Source organism: Solenopsis invicta, chromosome 3 (assembly GCF_016802725.1).
Source record: "Solenopsis invicta isolate M01_SB chromosome 3, UNIL_Sinv_3.0, whole genome shotgun sequence".
NCBI lineage: Eukaryota > Metazoa > Arthropoda > Insecta > Hymenoptera > Formicidae > Solenopsis > Solenopsis invicta.
The window spans coordinates 28,612,383-28,628,979 of record NC_052666.1 but is presented as its reverse complement, the minus strand read 5'-3'; the positions used below and the strand labels follow the sequence as shown (position 1 = coordinate 28,628,979).

General features: G+C 33.3%; 4 protein-coding genes across 6 annotated transcripts; 3 read left to right on the top strand and 1 right to left on the bottom strand.

Annotated features, from left to right (window-relative positions):
- Window positions 1-103: 103 nt before the first annotated feature.
- LOC105205418 (protein D7) lies at window positions 104-5,300 on the top strand. Of its 2 annotated transcripts, XM_039446565.1 has the most exons (8): window positions 104-578; window positions 668-918; window positions 1,571-1,753; window positions 2,048-2,173; window positions 2,382-2,576; window positions 2,685-2,936; window positions 3,061-3,117; window positions 3,225-5,300. In XM_039446565.1, the coding sequence occupies exons 3-8, from the start codon at window positions 1,586-1,588 to the stop codon at window positions 3,240-3,242; spliced, it is 816 nt and encodes a 271-aa protein (XP_039302499.1). In that variant the 5' UTR covers window positions 104-578; window positions 668-918; window positions 1,571-1,585; the 3' UTR covers window positions 3,243-5,300. The 2 variants fall into 2 exon arrangements, with proteins under 2 accessions (XP_039302499.1, XP_011173087.2); XM_011174785.3 differs by having other exon boundaries at window positions 3,061-5,300.
- Window positions 5,301-5,530: 230 nt separating this feature from the next.
- LOC120356813 (proteasome subunit alpha type-4-like) lies at window positions 5,531-7,589 on the top strand. Of its 2 annotated transcripts, XM_039446582.1 has the most exons (4): window positions 5,557-5,685; window positions 5,779-5,867; window positions 6,060-6,687; window positions 7,238-7,589. In XM_039446582.1, exons 2-4 carry the CDS (start codon window positions 5,865-5,867, stop codon window positions 7,378-7,380), a joined length of 774 nt encoding a protein of 257 aa, XP_039302516.1. In that variant the 5' UTR covers window positions 5,557-5,685; window positions 5,779-5,864; the 3' UTR covers window positions 7,381-7,589. The 2 variants fall into 2 exon arrangements, with proteins under 2 accessions (XP_039302515.1, XP_039302516.1); XM_039446581.1 differs by lacking the exon at window positions 5,779-5,867 and having other exon boundaries at window positions 5,531-5,685.
- Window positions 7,590-9,109: 1,520 nt separating this feature from the next.
- Window positions 9,110-13,103, top strand: LOC105204581 (exocyst complex component 8). The gene is made up of 8 exons (XM_011173713.3): window positions 9,110-9,386; window positions 9,679-10,040; window positions 10,472-10,774; window positions 10,845-10,989; window positions 11,129-11,641; window positions 11,715-11,845; window positions 12,232-12,645; window positions 12,724-13,103. The coding sequence occupies exons 1-8, from the start codon at window positions 9,329-9,331 to the stop codon at window positions 12,928-12,930; spliced, it is 2,133 nt and encodes a 710-aa protein (XP_011172015.2). The 5' UTR covers window positions 9,110-9,328; the 3' UTR covers window positions 12,931-13,103.
- LOC105204590 (sperm-associated antigen 7 homolog) lies at window positions 12,999-15,678 on the bottom strand. The gene is made up of 5 exons (XM_011173726.3): window positions 15,451-15,678; window positions 15,276-15,343; window positions 15,117-15,205; window positions 14,108-14,445; window positions 12,999-13,589 (listed from the first exon to the last, which is right to left on the bottom strand). The coding sequence occupies exons 1-5, from the start codon at window positions 15,527-15,529 to the stop codon at window positions 13,462-13,464; spliced, it is 702 nt and encodes a 233-aa protein (XP_011172028.1). The 5' UTR covers window positions 15,530-15,678; the 3' UTR covers window positions 12,999-13,461.
- Between the last annotated feature and the right edge of the window lie 919 nt (window positions 15,679-16,597).

Sequence of the window (16,597 nt, the reverse complement as noted above, 5' to 3'; positions counted from 1 at the left end):
AAAAAGAGTAACTACATTATTCTCTGTATTATATCTGTGCCCTTACGGAACACTCCTATTCGGTCCTGAATCTTATATGGCGGATGGTCACATGACTCCATACGAAGATCAAAACTGTCCACGCGAAGTAAACACACACTGCTAACACCATATTGCGCATTTCGACTGATTTCGACCTATAACTTCATTTTCGAAGGAACCTTCTGGTAACCTCTCCACAGAGAAAGCTCGGGGAAAAAGAACAAATATATTGGGAACATCGAGAACGTTCTCAGTCTACAACGACTCGAAAATCAAAGTTCAAACGACTTGCGTCGATTTCTCTTTATTATTTGACCTTCGAGATACGCACCCTGCAACACAGTGCAAGTATAAATCGACGATTTCCTCTTTCTTTCCCCCGCCCCCTTTTTTCGGTAACAGATGCGGTCATCGGTTTCACTTTATTCACGTTGTAGATTGTAGAGAGAGTTGCCAGTTGTCATATTTATTTTCTTCAAATGAGTTATCTGGTGATATTTTACACCGAAAGCGATTACTCCGAAACAAGCGAGTCTCAAGTAATTCGCTAGGAACAGGTAGGAATAATTACTCGTCAATTAGTGGACAAATTATGTATTAATCAGTGGATAAAAATAATCGCCATTAGAAAATTTTGTAAAAACAGATAGCCCATAGAAGAGAAGACCGCAAATAACGGATCTTTATAGCGTTTTGCTGTGTCTTTTTGAGACATTGGTGTATCGAAAATTTATACAAAAAAAGGAAAAAAAAGAAAAATAGTAAAAGGAGATAAAGGCAAAAAAGCCAATTGTTGTTTTATAAAAAATCTTGAGTCATAAAAAAGAAAAGGAAGAAGACCACCTCTGTACTGGATACGTTCAACAAGATTTCTTTAATTTTACTTAGATTGTGAAAGTAAGTACAATTGTAATCGCAACAAAGCATCTTTGGGAATTTTTTCAACTTAATGATTAGTGAACTAAATATATTTAAGTTTCTATTGATGAAATACTGTATAAGCTGTGCAATATATGTTTGACAATTTATGGATTGGAAGATAAAATTAGGCATTGTTTGAATATCTAATTGATCTTTATTTGGAAATTTTTTTTTTTGTTATTATATATCGTACTTGTCCTATTTCTCATAGACATTGCAATCATGATTTTACTCGACAACAAACTTGATCTTATTAAAATGTTATAAAAATAAATAAAGGGTACATGTTTTTTTTAGTCTTTACTGTAACTTTGTTCCAAAAGAGAAATTTGTTTAGCTTTCTATTTATGTTAAATATTTTATTTGATCTACATTTAATATTTCATGTAGAACTATTTCATAGATTTTATAATTTTTTTTTTCATAAATTTTATTATCAATGTATCGATCCAAATGTAAAATAAAAAGATTAAAGAGCCTGCTTTTTTACTTTCAAGTTGTCAATACATAACACTAGAAAATATTTTTATATTTCTTTCAGAATTTATTAGCAATAAATTTCATACTGAATATAGTAACAATGAAAAAAGGAAGTGGCTTTTGATATAATGACTGATATCATTTACAGAATTAGATTTTTGAAATGGAATCAGACATCTTGGTTTCTTGTCCATACAATCCTGCGCATCGCATTGCAAGATATAAACTTCACACTCATATTATAAAATGCAAGAAATCCAGTAATAATGCGAAAAACAAAGTAGAATGTCCATTGGACAAAAATCATATAGTGGATTGTGACCACCTTAGGGTAGGTATAAATTTGTATGGATTGTTTTTGCACACATATCTTATATACGAGTTGTCTTGGTTTTCACATTTATGGAATATACAATACGATTTCTTTGTACTAAAAGCATCTTTTTCTCTGACAAAATTGCATTGCTAAATATATTCAAAAATTTATTGTATTTTATTGTTATTGTTATGGTTTTATTTATTTGTTAATATAATATGTATCAAATTTTCCAAGTTACTTTGAAAAATCTTTCTATTCTTTCTGTTGTATTAATATCAATTTTTATTTCATTTTTTAATTTTATAGGAACATATTGCATCATGTCCCAAAAAAGGAAAGTTACTAGAAATAGATACTGGATTTGTTAAACCAAAGGATGAAGAGCCTTCTATAATGATAGACTCATACAACTCAACTGAAAATTGGGACGAAGTATAGAACACATAATCAAAAATTGATTAGTCTAAGGGTCTCTCCAGACAAGCTTATATAGTTGTCTAACCATATGCATAAGAAAATTGATTGGTCTATTGCATGCTAATGGACCAATCAATTTCCTCATGCATATAGTTATGCAGTTATGCGAGTTTTTCTGGATAGGTTCTATATTCCAATACTAATTTATATTTTATTTTGATAGGACCCTGAAGTTCCAACTTACAACCCGATGGAAGTTTCGGCAAATAGGCCAGTGATACGACCTGTATCTGGATTGACAAAATCACAAAGAAGACAATATAGAGAAAACGAACGAATGCGTATAGCAAATCTCAAAGGAGTTCATTCTACGAGCGTAGCCTCATCTTCTATGATGAGAGAGACTTCTATGAGAGAAGTAAGATACATTTTGCACAAATGTTTTAAATGTATATTTAAATTAATAACGGTATGATTATATTGTAATTGATAATTTGTATCAATATATGTATTTTTTCTATCGTAGCCTCAAGAGATACCACTACGTCCTCCTCGTAATTTTCCATCGCCTATAAGGGACTTACAAAATGACTTTAATAAGAGCATGCAAGTACATAATGATGATAATGATGATAATGAACGCGATACAACTACGCAAGCTAGTTTTGTTCCTGAATTGCCTAATAATTCATTCCACACGCTTTATAATGCTCCCGATTTAGCTCCCGAAGATGACAATATTAAACAAATGAAACAATCTTTACAAGACACTGAAATGGTAATATGTAAACTTAAGCATCATATTTATCAAATATTCATAAGTACATTGATTGAATTTGCCTATAAATGAATATTAAATGTATTATTCTTAATTTTTTAATGATGTGATAAATTATTCTCAGAATCTGACGAATCCTTTTCGTAAGCAGAGAAAATCCGTAATAGATTATATTCAGCACGTAAGTAAAGAAAAAGCGAATAATTCAATGTTCGATCAAAGTAGAGAAACAAAAGTTAACAAAACTGAGGTAGACACAATCTCAGAACCATTTAATGTTGATAATAGAAAGAAAGAAAGAAATGAATGTATTGCAAGCGGTTCGAGCGTGTCTGGTGAACAAGTTACCGATAGACTTCTAACTTTATTGAAGAATGAAGTATCGGGTATCAAACAGGGTCAGTCTATCCAGGAAACTGTAAAGGTTAATGAAATTGATAAAGATTCAGGTGAAAAGGGGCAAACATGGAATGAGATCTGGGATGCATTTAATAAACAATTAATGCATTTAACAAATATTCAGACTGCTGCTGCTGAGGAAAGTGCACGATTAATCGAACAAATGAAAGAATTTAAGTTGCGCGAAGAAATGGCAAAAAAATAATTCTGACCAACTATCAATAACGATTACATATTTCAAGACCATTTCTCATCGTTCACAATTTTATGTCTTACAATCCTCAGGGTACTAAATGTTACATACATTGTATAATTAACGTTGCATATAAAGAGTTAAAAAATGAATATTACTTATACTCACGGCATTTATAGTCCGTTCATATACATTCAAAATTATGTCAAGTACGATTATGAGATGCTGTGCAGTTATTTCATTAGTGGAAGGAATCTTAAAATTGCTCACAACCAGACTTCAGTCAATTTCTAATATAAGATTGGATTATGTGTGCATATCGCCCTTAAAACACTCTTGAGATTGGACTATAAATACCGTCTATAACCATTTATTAAAGAATAAGATCTCGTACATGTGTGTGTATAGTCGTGAGCTAAAAGGTTGCAACACATTTTCTTCGATTGTTTTTGAAATGTAGACTTGCTCATCAAACGGCGAACGTCATTGGTTCTTACCTGTGGATCAAACCAATTAAGCATCAAACCATCTACCATCAAAGAAAATGTGTTGCAACCTTTTAGCTCACGACTATACATACAAATCAAGAAAATCCGTTTTGTGTTTAAAAAAAACTGATCTATATACAGGGTGATTCAGAAAGACCTATGTGTCCTTGTAAAGACATGTTCTTGGATAAATTCTGAGACGATTTTTCCTGTACGAAAATTTTGTCCAACGGTTACTTTTAGAATAATAAGAGGATAAAATTAGTGAATCATGGGCCATGTACACATGGTAGACAAAGGCGGCGCAACTCATCGTCCGAGCGCGGGCGCTTACCCGTGTCGGACGATGAGTTGCGCCGTCTTTGTCTACCATGTGTACACGGCCCATGATTCGCTAATTTTATCCTCTTATTATTCAAAAAGTAAGCGTCAAACAAAATTTTCGTAGAGGAAAAATCGTCTCAGAATTTATCCAAGAACACGTCTTTACAGGGACACATGGGTCGTTCTGAATCACCCTGTACAATAGAAAGGTAATGTTAAGATATGTATATTTATCTAAATATGCCACGAGACATCGGTATACATGTCTCGTGACAGGTGGGAAAAAAATTTAAAAAGTGATTCTAGATAATAGAATAAAGCAAAAGTTAAGAATAAAAAATTTTGATTAATTTTTGATTATTTTTGTTTTTTAATTATAAATATTTACATGTATTAAGCCTTTTTTACGTAAATATTTAAAAATTCAAACTTACAAAATTAAGAATAATAAGAGTTCAGTGAAGGTTTTTTCTAAATTAATAATATCCAATATTTATGTGGTTTAAGCATACTTTTTCTATGAACATTTAAATAGTCTTAAAAGGCTAATAACGCTATGTGATTAAATTACGACATCTTAGGATTGTACTTAAGACAATCTTAAATATAAAAATGGATTATGAATACCAGCTTTAATTGTAATTTTGTTATTCTTAAGTATTTTCTTTATTTTGGTTATTTTATCGTCTAAAATCACTCTTTAAATTTTTTCTTACCTATTCCATATGCAGGGTAAAAAAATAAAGTTATGTTTTCTCAGAAATATATTTCAAAGTTGAAACTATTAGAGTTATGGAAGTAAGTTGAAGAAAGAAAAAGTTATGCTTGATTTTATTATAATAAATACATCTATACACGTACACACTAGACAAATACATTATATATGTATGTTTAATCTTGAGTAATTGTGAATCTTTATAAACTTATATGTAAACTGAATAAAGAATTTCTTATGAGTATTATGTACATAGAAAATATTTAAAGAAACCTTTCCGCATCAGTGAAGATCTTCATTTGCTAAATAAAAATTACAAGACACGCGATGAATGAAAAGATAGATACAATTAAATATACGCTGCGAAAAGAAAAGATCGACAATTACCATATGTCTGCCACTTTATTTTCGCGGTATTTATCGATTTCAAATATCGCAAGTGCATCGATATCTCGATTTTGCGCGACGGTTTTCGAGTAATCGAGAATTCCATTCCCAATCAACCTGCCAATCATTCTTCGAGCCGAAGCAACCGAAGCAAGCCGAGGTGTCATACTGTCGAACTCACGAGCGGTATTTTCTCAATAGGACTAAAAGATACTTTAATAACGTGAAACTCGTTGCAAAATGGTAAGTTGACAAGACTCGCTGTAGCTCGATATTACATTTACTCAGCTTTGGAATCATATTCTTTGAAGTACTCGACATTTTCATTATTTATAGGTTATGTGGGAAATGCACTGTCATCAAGACTAACATTTATCATAACTTTAAAGAATGAACAGATCCTTATTGCAATTATTACTAATATGGTACATATCTAATTACACAGGATGTTAAAATCAAATCAATTTATATTTATAATTTGAAGTTCTGACTGCTCTTGGCAAAATATAAAGGAATGCATTGGATGCCTTTTAACTTCTATTTTATTGAGGCTTTCGATCAACAAGAGTTTTATTTTACTCGTATAAAACTGAGCTATGTTTTATTACATTTTACAGGCACGTAGATATGATACACGTACGACAATTTTCTCACCAGAAGGGAGACTCTACCAAGTCGAATATGCTATGGAGGCCATAAGCCATGCTGGTACTTGCCTAGGTATATTAGCGAATGATGGTATTCTACTAGCAGCTGAAAAACGTAACACCAACAAGCTGTTGGATGAAGTATTTTTTTCTGAAAAGATCTACAAGTTGAACGACGACATAGTATGTTCTGTGGCTGGCATAACTTCAGATGCAAATGTTCTGACAAACGAGTTACGCCTCATCGCACAGAGATACCTCCTTCAGTACGGCGAGGCCATACCCTGCGAACAGCTTGTTTCATGGCTGTGCGATGTTAAACAGGCGTATACTCAGTACGGTGGAAAGAGACCTTTTGGTGTGTCTATCTTGTACATGGGATGGGACAAGTACTATGGCTATCAGTTGTATCAGTCGGATCCCAGCGGAAATTATGGAGGCTGGAAGGCGACGTGTATCGGAAATAATTCGGCAGCAGCAGTGTCGTCCTTGAAGCAAGAGTACAAAGAGGGCGAGACCACCCTGAAAGATGCAATGGCGCTCGCTATCAAAGTGCTCTCTAAAACATTAGACATGAATAAACTTTCTGCTGAAAAGGGTAAATTTTCATTTATACCTTAATTGATTTACATTACAATCGGTGTGATTGACGATATTAACAATGGAAGTTTTTTGATTTAAAAATTCAAAACATGAAACTTTGGCACATACATACAAGATATGTAATAAATTATTTTTTTGTTTATCCTGAAGTTGTAATATCAACCCCTGAAAATCTATCCATTTTTTATTTTTATTTTATTATTAAACATTTTAATAAGTTTTCGAATTTTATTAAAGGGATTCAATTTTTTGTATGAAATTTTTGCTTTTTTTGTCAGTCAATAATAAAATAAAGACGAAAAATGGGCCAATTTTCAGTGGTTGATTTTATCCCATTAAAATAAATTTGGGCAGTAAAAAAAATTGTTTATTACATATCAGGATATCACTTCAACGTATTTCTAAAGTTTCATAAGCTTTTGAATTTTCGAGTTGGAGACTTTACTTTGTAAGTTGATAAGATTGTAAGCAAAGTTATCAATATTGTTCTGTAAATAATATTGTAATGCAGAATTACTGATATATATATTTTTCTTTATTTGCAGTGGAAATGGCAATACTAACGCGCGAAAATGGTCAAACAAAAACAAAAATTCTGCCAGCGAATGAAGTAGATGCCTTAATTGCGGAACATGACCGATTAGAAGCACTGGCAGAGCAAGCGAAGAAAGAAAAACAGAAGTCATAGATTTTTATATATTAGATAAGACAGAAAATATAATCTACTGTGGTGGCAAAATTTACTGTATCAGGAAGAAATTAATTTACACACAATTCAATTGTGTTTATATTACTTATTATAAGTTATTTCCTTGCCTCGAATGAATCCTTGCGACTGATAGCATTGTCATCTTCATTACAACAGTTATAATAGGATTAAAAGTTTTTCCACAAATATGTGCTATGTTACGTTTTGCCTCCTTGCAATTTCCTTTATTTTCGTCCCAATAACAAGACTCATTTTAAATTGTGGATTTATAATTTGTTCTAAAACTTGGGAAAAATTTTATTCAATTTTATATACTGTCCCTATTAGGAAAGATATTTTTTTCAATGTTTTTTAAATATTTAAAAAAACGTTATAATGAATAAATATTTAAAAAACATTGTCTGCTAATAGGGGTGTAATAAAAAAAAATTTGTATAAACATATATATAAACATTAAAGAAAAGAAAATTAGAAATAAAAATACAAAATCAATTTTAGCTATTAAAATGTACACAAAATAAAGATTTAAAAAATTATAAATTTAAAATATATTTATATACAAAATTATAAATAGAATTTTATCTTAAAACGTGAAAGTTATAAATCATTAAAAATGAATTTAATTTTAATAATTTATTGTTTTAATGTAAGCATATTAAGTAGATACTCAATAAACTTACATTAAAATACTCTAGATATACAGAGTTAAATGAACTAAAATATATCAATGCAGTATAAATATAAAAGATATAAAACCTTATGTTAATCACTCCCTAAGATATTAAATTTTAATTCGGTAATTTCTAATTTTTTAACAGAAAATATTTAAAAATATTAATATAATTCATATTCTTAATGACTAATAACGAAGGATACATTTAACTCAGGAAAAGGACAAGAATGCGAATCGTCTTTGCGTTCTCGACAAACTTCGAAGTGTTACATAGCCAAGTATAATAAAAAAAATACATCAAAAAATTGTTTGAAAAAATCAGAATCCTTGTAAACGAGCATGAAGAGGCTTTGGAGATTACTGGAAAATTAAAAAAAAAAGTGCAAAAGTTATGTGTCGGATCATATCAACCAGGCTGCCAATGCGGTCCCACTCCCGGGCGCGATCCCACTACTGCCCGCCACGGAGACTTTTGGCTGCTGGGTTTTCCCTCTGGCCCGGTTCGCCTCTCCTTAGCTAACCTGGTCACCCCGGACTCCTCCAGGGTGCCCATATTGATGGCGAGCTTAGTGCGGACGCCCAGTCAACGTGAGTCCCGCACCAGCAGGTGCCCCCGACCTCAGATCCTCCAACACAACTAGCCTCCGAGTAGCCGGATTACAGGAGACGCCACACTCCCAGCTGAAAGAGTGTTTGCGAATTGCCGTTATAAGCTACCGGAGATCGATCGTTTTGACCCCAAAACTCATGTCTCATGATTATCGTCATAATTGTGAAAATGAGAATTAGATATTTCTCAAATGTAATTAAATAATGATTTTACAGGATAGAATTTCACGAATAAATTGGAATAAATTTACGAAATGTATGCACATTGAAAGAAAAAAACAGCGTCATCTAGCGATTCATCTGAAGCCAATCGTTGAACTGCCCTCGTTTATCGCCACGGTAGGTAAATCCACGCGATTGGTAAGTGGAAAACGAGGAGCCCCGACATTATCGACTGTCTCGGTCTCGCGTTCGGCGAAGCACTGGAGACTAGAGTGCACTGGAGGCATTGGAGTACAATCTACAATCGCGAGTGATCGCATGAGCGAGGTTAGATCGGGGCGGAGGTGTAAACCGACGCGAATCATGTTGATTTATTTGTGACAGGTGACGACGAAGGAATTCGACAAGAAACGTAACATGACAGAGGCACGATACTGTTGACGAAAGTGCAAACACTCCCCCGCGGACAACCATCCCCTCGTAATGGCCGAGAATAACCTATCGAAGGTTTTCGCAGCCGAGGACTTTAACCCGGAGAAATGTGAGTCGCCGCGGTCACGTACGCTATGTCAAGTAAACGTAAAACGTGGACGATTTAAAAAAAAGAAGTTTATTACGGGACCGATCGTACTTTGTTTCCTATCGTGTGACACTTGTCGTGAGTTACTCGTGAAGAATTTAGGATTTGTACTGTACTGTCTCCTTAATCTGACGTGTAATCAAGATAGTTTATTTAATAATTAATTACGTATAGAATTGGAGACAAATATAAAAATGTACAAAGAACGAGAAAAATTAATTATATCTGTTCATTTTTGTTTTTTTTTTCATAGTTGTGAAGGAGTTGAGCGCACAATGCGTAGGTGCAGACGAACTGAGGCAGCAGCGCTCGAAAATCCAGGAACTGGCGAACAATACGTCCGCCCAATTGAAACGAAATGTCTATCAGAATTATATGCAGTTCATCGAAACTGCCAAGGAGATCTCGCACCTGGAGAGCGAGATGTACCAGCTGTCCCAGCTTCTGAGCGAACAACGCGCCTTACTGAGCACGCTAGGCTCCACCAGAACGACGGGCGTAGTTTTCGAGAATCTGCCCGAGTCGCAGCAGGAGAATTCAACTGATTCAATGTCGAAGGAAGAGGAGCAGAAGCAGAAACTTATTCAGTTGATTGAGAACGTGGAAGGTGCTTTGGTTAGTATTAGACCAGACAGCTAAATATATTCAGGGTTGGATAGTAACTACATAACTTTTAACTTAAAAAATTAAAAGTTGAATACTAAAATTAAAATTTAATAATTACGAGTTCAATTCAGTGTTCAAATTTTTACCTCTATTTTTTTTTAATTAAAAATGGTTAATGATCCATACTATAATTATTTTATTTAATTAAAAAAATACTTTAAATTTAATATAAATTATGTTTTTTAAAATTAACTTTTAATTTAAATTGATTTAATCTTTCAAACGAGTTTTTGTTTATGCAATGTAATTAAATTAATATTATGAGTCATTATTTAACTTAATTTAGTTGAAAAATATATTAACTTGTTGAATCTCAGATATTTTGTATGAATATCAACAAAAAATATATATTTTAGCTATTTCTCTCTTTTCTTTGGCAGAGCTTAGCTGAAACTCCAGGACGCGTGTGTTTACATGAAGGTTCTCTACTTGAGTTAGATCCGATCGAGGGCACGCCATTAAAAAGAATTCACGCATATTTGTTTAACGACGTCCTGATGGTCGCGTCTTGGCTGGCGAACGGCGGTAGACGCGGCCCGCCTAGATATAAAATGCAAGCGGTTTATAATCTAGAAAGCCTAGCGATCGTCAACGTAAGGGATCACGGCACTGTGAAACTAGCATTCAAATTATTGGCCTTCTCTGACACGAGAGTGTTCCAGTGTGCCACAGCGACAAGTAAAGTTAGTGTGTTCAAAAATAACGATCGAAAATCACGAGGAAGAATGTTATTTGAATTAATTCATTTTGCAGAAAGAGTGGTTAGACAAATGCGAACAAGCAAAGAGGGCGAAATTAGCTGAGGAGAATTCAGTCGATACACCGGATAATGATAAGAATCCAAAGGAGGACAAAGCGGCTCCATCTCGTTCGATGTCTTTGGAATCAAATACATTAGGTAAAATAATAAACAATTTTGCATTTCATAGGAATCCTTCGTACGTTTCAAGACACTCCTATATTTTCTACTTTTATATATTTTTTCTTTTGAGTTTTTATTCGTCGAGCATTTTTACAATTATTCAAATCATCGCCAGGAATGGAGGACGACGATGATTCAGAGTACTATGAACCTCCGCCAGAGTGGTTGCTGGAAGTGGCTGAGGATCTGGACTCCTGCATAGCGCAACGTCACTTCGAAGAGGCTTACGGCCTGTTGGAGAAGGCGAAGGGCTATTTGAAGGACGCTCAATCGACGCCGCTGTTGACGGAAATCCAGACAAAAGTGAACGAGAGAGGCCGCTCGCTGGTGAACGTGCTGACTAAGGAGCTTGAATTGAGCGCGGAAGCGAAGTCGTTGCAGGGTGGCGGTCTGAGAAGCGCTCGACGCGCAGTCAAGCTTCTGATACAGCTAAACAGGAGTGCACAAGCGTGTCACTTGTATCTGCGATTGTGCAGCGCGGTGCTGAAAGCACGATTGAAGAGGATCAAGCAAGAAGGCTCGACCGTGGCTTACGTGAAGCAACTCAGCGCTATCGCCTTCAGCAACATAGTGGAGATAGCGAGAGAATTCTTAAAAACCTTCCCTAAATCTACAAATTGCACTTCTGGTAATTGAGCATCGATGAAAGTCGCAGAAGTTCTGCGATCGAACAAGGGGATTAATTTAATTTGTCGTTTAAGGCTTAGTTGTATGGTGCAGTCAGGAGATAAAGCACCTAACGTCACACTTAGCTCAACAATTATTCGTGCCGCAAGTTACGTTAAGCACATTGGTAGAGTGCATTGTCGCTGTTCGATGTCACTGCGATCAGGTATATATTGTCTATATTCTAATGTTAAAAAGTTTTCTATTTTGAAAGTAATTAGGAATAGTTCAATAATGTTCAACATGTTGAATAAGGAAAATGTATAAAGTGCTCCTTATTCCGTTCCTGTTGCCTATGCTTGTCATTGTGCAATAATCTTGAGATATATATGTAGGTGTATAATCTCTTTATATCTACAGGGTGATTATTAATGACTGTTCCCACTTTTTACCATAGGAGCACGCATTTGTAATTTCTAATATAATAATAAGTTAGAAATACGTATCCGTCGGTAAATCATGCTCCTATGGTAAAACGTGGAAACAGTCATTAATAATCACCCTGTATATACGCACAAATTTCAGCATGTAAGTTAATAACTCGATTTTTAGTTGACCCAGCTCGGCATGGACTTTCGTTATCAGTTAGACGGGCAACTTAGATCTCCGTTAGCCAAAGCTATCCAGGATGCGGGTGAAAATTGTCTCGGCACGGTGAAGCGTCACGTGGCGGAGGATAATTGGCGGCCGACTAATCTAGAAACTAGTCAAAATCTCCAGAAGTTGTTAACCGAACTCGATGATCTTGGTATCGGTATACCATCCTTTCAGACGAACGACTGTTGGATACCGTTGACGTACAACACATTGACTTTTTCCAAGATCTACGTCAGTCTGTTGGAAGACTGTCTTAGCATAGTTACACCCGAACTTATATCCACGATAGACGGTGTGCTCGTGTCCGTGATGCGCGTCGAAGTTCAACATTTAATTGTTTCACTGACGGATCCGAAATTGAAGCAAGAGGTAAGCGAGCGTCATCGCTAAATCAAGCTATGTTACGAATCATTCCAACTTTACAAGATTTTACTTTCTTCTCTTTAGCGAAAATTAGTACAAAACAATGCAGCTTATGTGCGAGATGTTATTATCGTACGGGGCCTGGAACTGTACAAATCCGCTACAAATCTGAAGTTTACGAAGCTACTCGCTCTGAAAGAGCAGATCGTATTCGAATCCCCATCGCCTACGAAACCGAGACCGGCTCCGAGAACTTCGATTCCTAAATACTCTACCACGGAATATCTGTAAACTGAAATAGAGACGCGCAGAGCAATTTTTAATTTATAGGCGAGAGAAAATATCACAGAAACAAATGCTTATGTGTCATGTATGCATGTGTACATGCACACACGAGATGATGTATTATATTGTAAATAGGAGACCCGATTCTCTTCAGTAATAAATACATGTATCAATAACGAGACGATATAGAAGTGAGTTGTTGCACTTCTAATGCAGATAGACATTAATCATAATCTGCCATCATAGAACTTATAGTACCTCATAGAATACTTCGCGAATAAGAGAAATTTGACAAATTACAAATTAGGCGTGGCTTCCCTAATGGTGTGTATAATGCAGTAATTTGTAATAACTTGTAACATAACTAATATGTTGAATTATTTACATGTTTAATTGGATATATATATATATATATATATATATATATATATGTATATATATATATGTATATATATATATGTATATATATATGTATATATATATATATGTATATGTATATATAATTTATGTATGCCTATGATTATTTATATAATAGCACTATTTTGTACTGTTGTCGCTGCAATTGCTAGTCTCGTTATTCATTTCCTCCAACTTCCTTTTCTTGGCACGTATATCGGCTAGAGTTTGTTCTATACTTCTTTGATCCTTCTTATTTTCACTAGGAACTGCAAGAATTTAAGACAATTCTATTATACATGTATACATCCAGAATGAGTACAATAACTTTTTCACAATAAGACTCGTTTGCATCAATATAAATTAACTTTAATCTTGGTTTAATTTATAGCAAATCAATAATCTGTTTTTTTTTTAATTGCACTTCTTGCATAATTAAACTTTTCTCTTGCAAAAAAATAGGTCATTAATTTGGTATCTGGTCTAATCAGCAATTAAACGTTCTATTACTTTTTACCTTTTTTTTAAGAATTAGAAAGATGGAAAGCAAGTTCAATTCGAGATTAATTATATTGGTGTAAACAGATTTAAATTTTACATTTTTTACTACAAACGTTAATATTGTTTATTATACAACCTTATAAATGATGCATATAATTAATTTATAATTCACAATCTTAACATATTTATTATTATATAAATAAAATTATAAGATAGCAAATGATTTGTTTTGCAGTAAAAATTAGATGATTTGTATATTCATATTTTTATCTATGTTTCTACTCACCACATCCATAACTACTATTGGCCTCTGTTTTCCTAGCTGCTTCCAAGGCTGCCTCCTTGCCAATCAGGTGTTGATATTTATCTTTGTAGAAACTGTTGGGCACAAAATTCTCTTTTCGTTTCCTAGATTGTGCATATTCTGCTTCCTCCTTGGCTTTCCTCTCTCTCTCTTCCTTCATTTTTTTTGCAACTTCCTCATTCCATTCGTCACCTCTGCGCAGTGTGTTCAATTGATCTTCGGAAGGTGGATGCTCCCTCTTGAAGATCATGATGTACCGATCAACGCCTTCCTCACCAAAAGAGTATGCCAGGATATTTGCTACTTCTGCCACGTCGTGACTGAGGTCCAGAATGGAAATTATTATATTAAACAAAAATGTTCTACAAGTAAATGTCTCACAGTGACCAGACATCCTTATACAAAAATGTATTAATCTCAGATGCTTTTTATTATATAATTATGATCTTAAATATATACAGATTACAATTAAATTTTTCTCTTTCAAGTCAATCCTTCATGACTGAAGATTATAGTCTTCATTTGGTTCATGTTCATACATACTCCACAGTGACTATCTTGGCAAAAAAAATCTTGCTAATTTACCATTGTCTTTCAAAAGATAGTGATAAATTCAAAATCTAATGTGTTCTGGATATGTTTGAACTAGAATTTTCAATATAGAACAGATGCACACAACTTTTACATAGTCACTATCTTATCAATTAAATGTTAACATTATAAAAAAAGTATTTGAGATTAATAATAAATTTTTGTGTAAGATTAACGTCCTAGTAACCAGGCATGTATTTATATTCAGATACACAAAAACTTATTAATCTAAAATGTTTTTTATTATAATGTTAAAATTATAATCTTAAATATTTAAAGAGCAATTAAATTTTTATATATTAATGAAAGCATTTGTGATTAATAAGTTTTTGTGTGTCTGAATGTAGATATATGTCCAGTCATTGGAATGTTTATCTTCTACATTTTCAAAGTAACACACATGATACTCCTGTGTATCTGGTCCATGGCAGGAAATTTGAATTCTTTCACATTATCATTTTGCAGAAATTTGTTGATTTTCTCTTCGACCTATGTAGGAAACTGCATTAGACAGACTGATTTAAGAGTCGAAAGATACAAAGGATGCAAACTGTTTCACCTTTTGCCGAAAGATCTTGAGCTTCTCCGCCTCGGCCTTCTGACACTTCTGAAATTCCTCTTGTTGTTCTGCATAATTGGAAATGAGTTCACATGAGCCAAAATAATTTCTCAAATTGTTCCGTTCATTCTTTTTTTTCTTAGAACGAGCATTCTTAGGTTGGAAATTGACTAACTTTTTATGAGGGCCTTTTGCTTCTCGTTCACCGACGGCGGCTTCTCCATGGATTTTAGGATGGACCCCAGTAAATCCATGTTCCCGGCGGTTTATTCGGTCGAAATCTTGATGTTATAAGCAAAAATAAAATTACGAGAAATCGTCCCACGACGTTCGTTGTCAAAACAGTCAAAACGCTCAGCTGAACCTAGAAGCTATTAAAGCTCTTGTCACACTGCACATTGAAGTTCAAAGACTGCAAATTGCAGAATTCGACCAATCAGGTAATTTTAGTTTTAATCATTTCATTCTAATTGGTTGAATTTTAATTTTCAGTGTTATTGTCGCGTAATACACTAAAAAAAATTTTTTTATGTTAAAGTAAATATATATTTTAATATCATTTCCTTGATTAAAAAAATATTTCCTAGGTTTAAAAATGAATAAAAAAATAAATTATTTTATATCATTTGATACTTATTTAAATACAGAAAAAATAATGTTGAAATAAATAAATATATTTATTTGAATATAAAAACTTTTTCAGTATACAAATTTATAATAAATCAAACTAAGTTAATGTTTTTTTTAAAACTAAATTAAATTAAAATTAATGCATTACAAAATTAATTTAATTACATTAAAAATTGTATGAATAAAAAACTAACTCAGTTAAAAGCCAGTTAAGAATCAAATTAAACTAGAATGTCGTAAGTTTTTAAAATTGGATTGCTCTAAATAACAAATCAATTAGAGTATTCATCATATAAATTTAATTGTTTTACCCGCAAATTAAGTTTCTATGCATTAACAAAGAAACATATTGTTTTTTACATAAAAATACATTTTTTTTTACAATTTTTTTACAAGTAAATTTTTAATTTAAGAAGGAAGTTAATAAGTTAATTAATAAGTTATCTAAAGTTAATAATTAATAATAACTTAATAAGTTAATAATACTAAAAATTTAATTAATCGATTGATTAATCGATGAATTCAAAAACTCGCTTTTGCTGTAATTGTAATTTGCAATCAAATTATTAGATCGATTAGCTCTGATTGGCTCCAGGTTAGTAACTAAAACGTCAGTCTTGTCCAGTCTTGTCCGGATCTTTCTTTTGCGATTGGCTCGCACCACCCGCGCACGCCCACCATGTGGCGCCGTG

Excerpts from the sequence above, each read along its gene's own strand:
- LOC105205418 (XM_011174785.3), top strand. The coding sequence starts at position 1,586 with ATGGAATCAGACATCTTGGTTTCTTGTCCATACAATCCTGCGCATCGC. Across the intron at positions 2,174-2,381 it reads CAACTGAAAATTGGGACGAA|GACCCTGAAGTTCCAACTTA; the intron begins GTATAGAACACA and ends TTATTTTGATAG. Across the intron at positions 2,937-3,060 it reads CTTTACAAGACACTGAAATG|AATCTGACGAATCCTTTTCG; the intron begins GTAATATGTAAA and ends AATTATTCTCAG.
- LOC120356813 (XM_039446581.1), top strand. Across the intron at positions 6,688-7,237 it reads TAAACTTTCTGCTGAAAAGG|TGGAAATGGCAATACTAACG; the intron begins GTAAATTTTCAT and ends CTTTATTTGCAG.
- LOC105204590 (XM_011173726.3), bottom strand. The coding sequence starts at position 15,529 with ATGGATTTACTGGGGTCCATCCTAAAATCCATGGAGAAGCCGCCGTCG. Across the intron at positions 15,344-15,450 it reads GCAAAAGGCCCTCATAAAAA|AACAACAAGAGGAATTTCAG; the intron begins GTTAGTCAATTT and ends CCAATTATGCAG. Across the intron at positions 15,206-15,275 it reads TCAAGATCTTTCGGCAAAAG|GTCGAAGAGAAAATCAACAA; the intron begins GTGAAACAGTTT and ends TTTCCTACATAG.
- LOC105204581 (XM_011173713.3), top strand. The coding sequence starts at position 9,329 with ATGGCCGAGAATAACCTATCGAAGGTTTTCGCAGCCGAGGACTTTAAC. Across the intron at positions 10,990-11,128 it reads TTTGGAATCAAATACATTAG|GAATGGAGGACGACGATGAT; the intron begins GTAAAATAATAA and ends AATCATCGCCAG. Across the intron at positions 11,642-11,714 it reads ATCTACAAATTGCACTTCTG|GCTTAGTTGTATGGTGCAGT; the intron begins GTAATTGAGCAT and ends TTGTCGTTTAAG.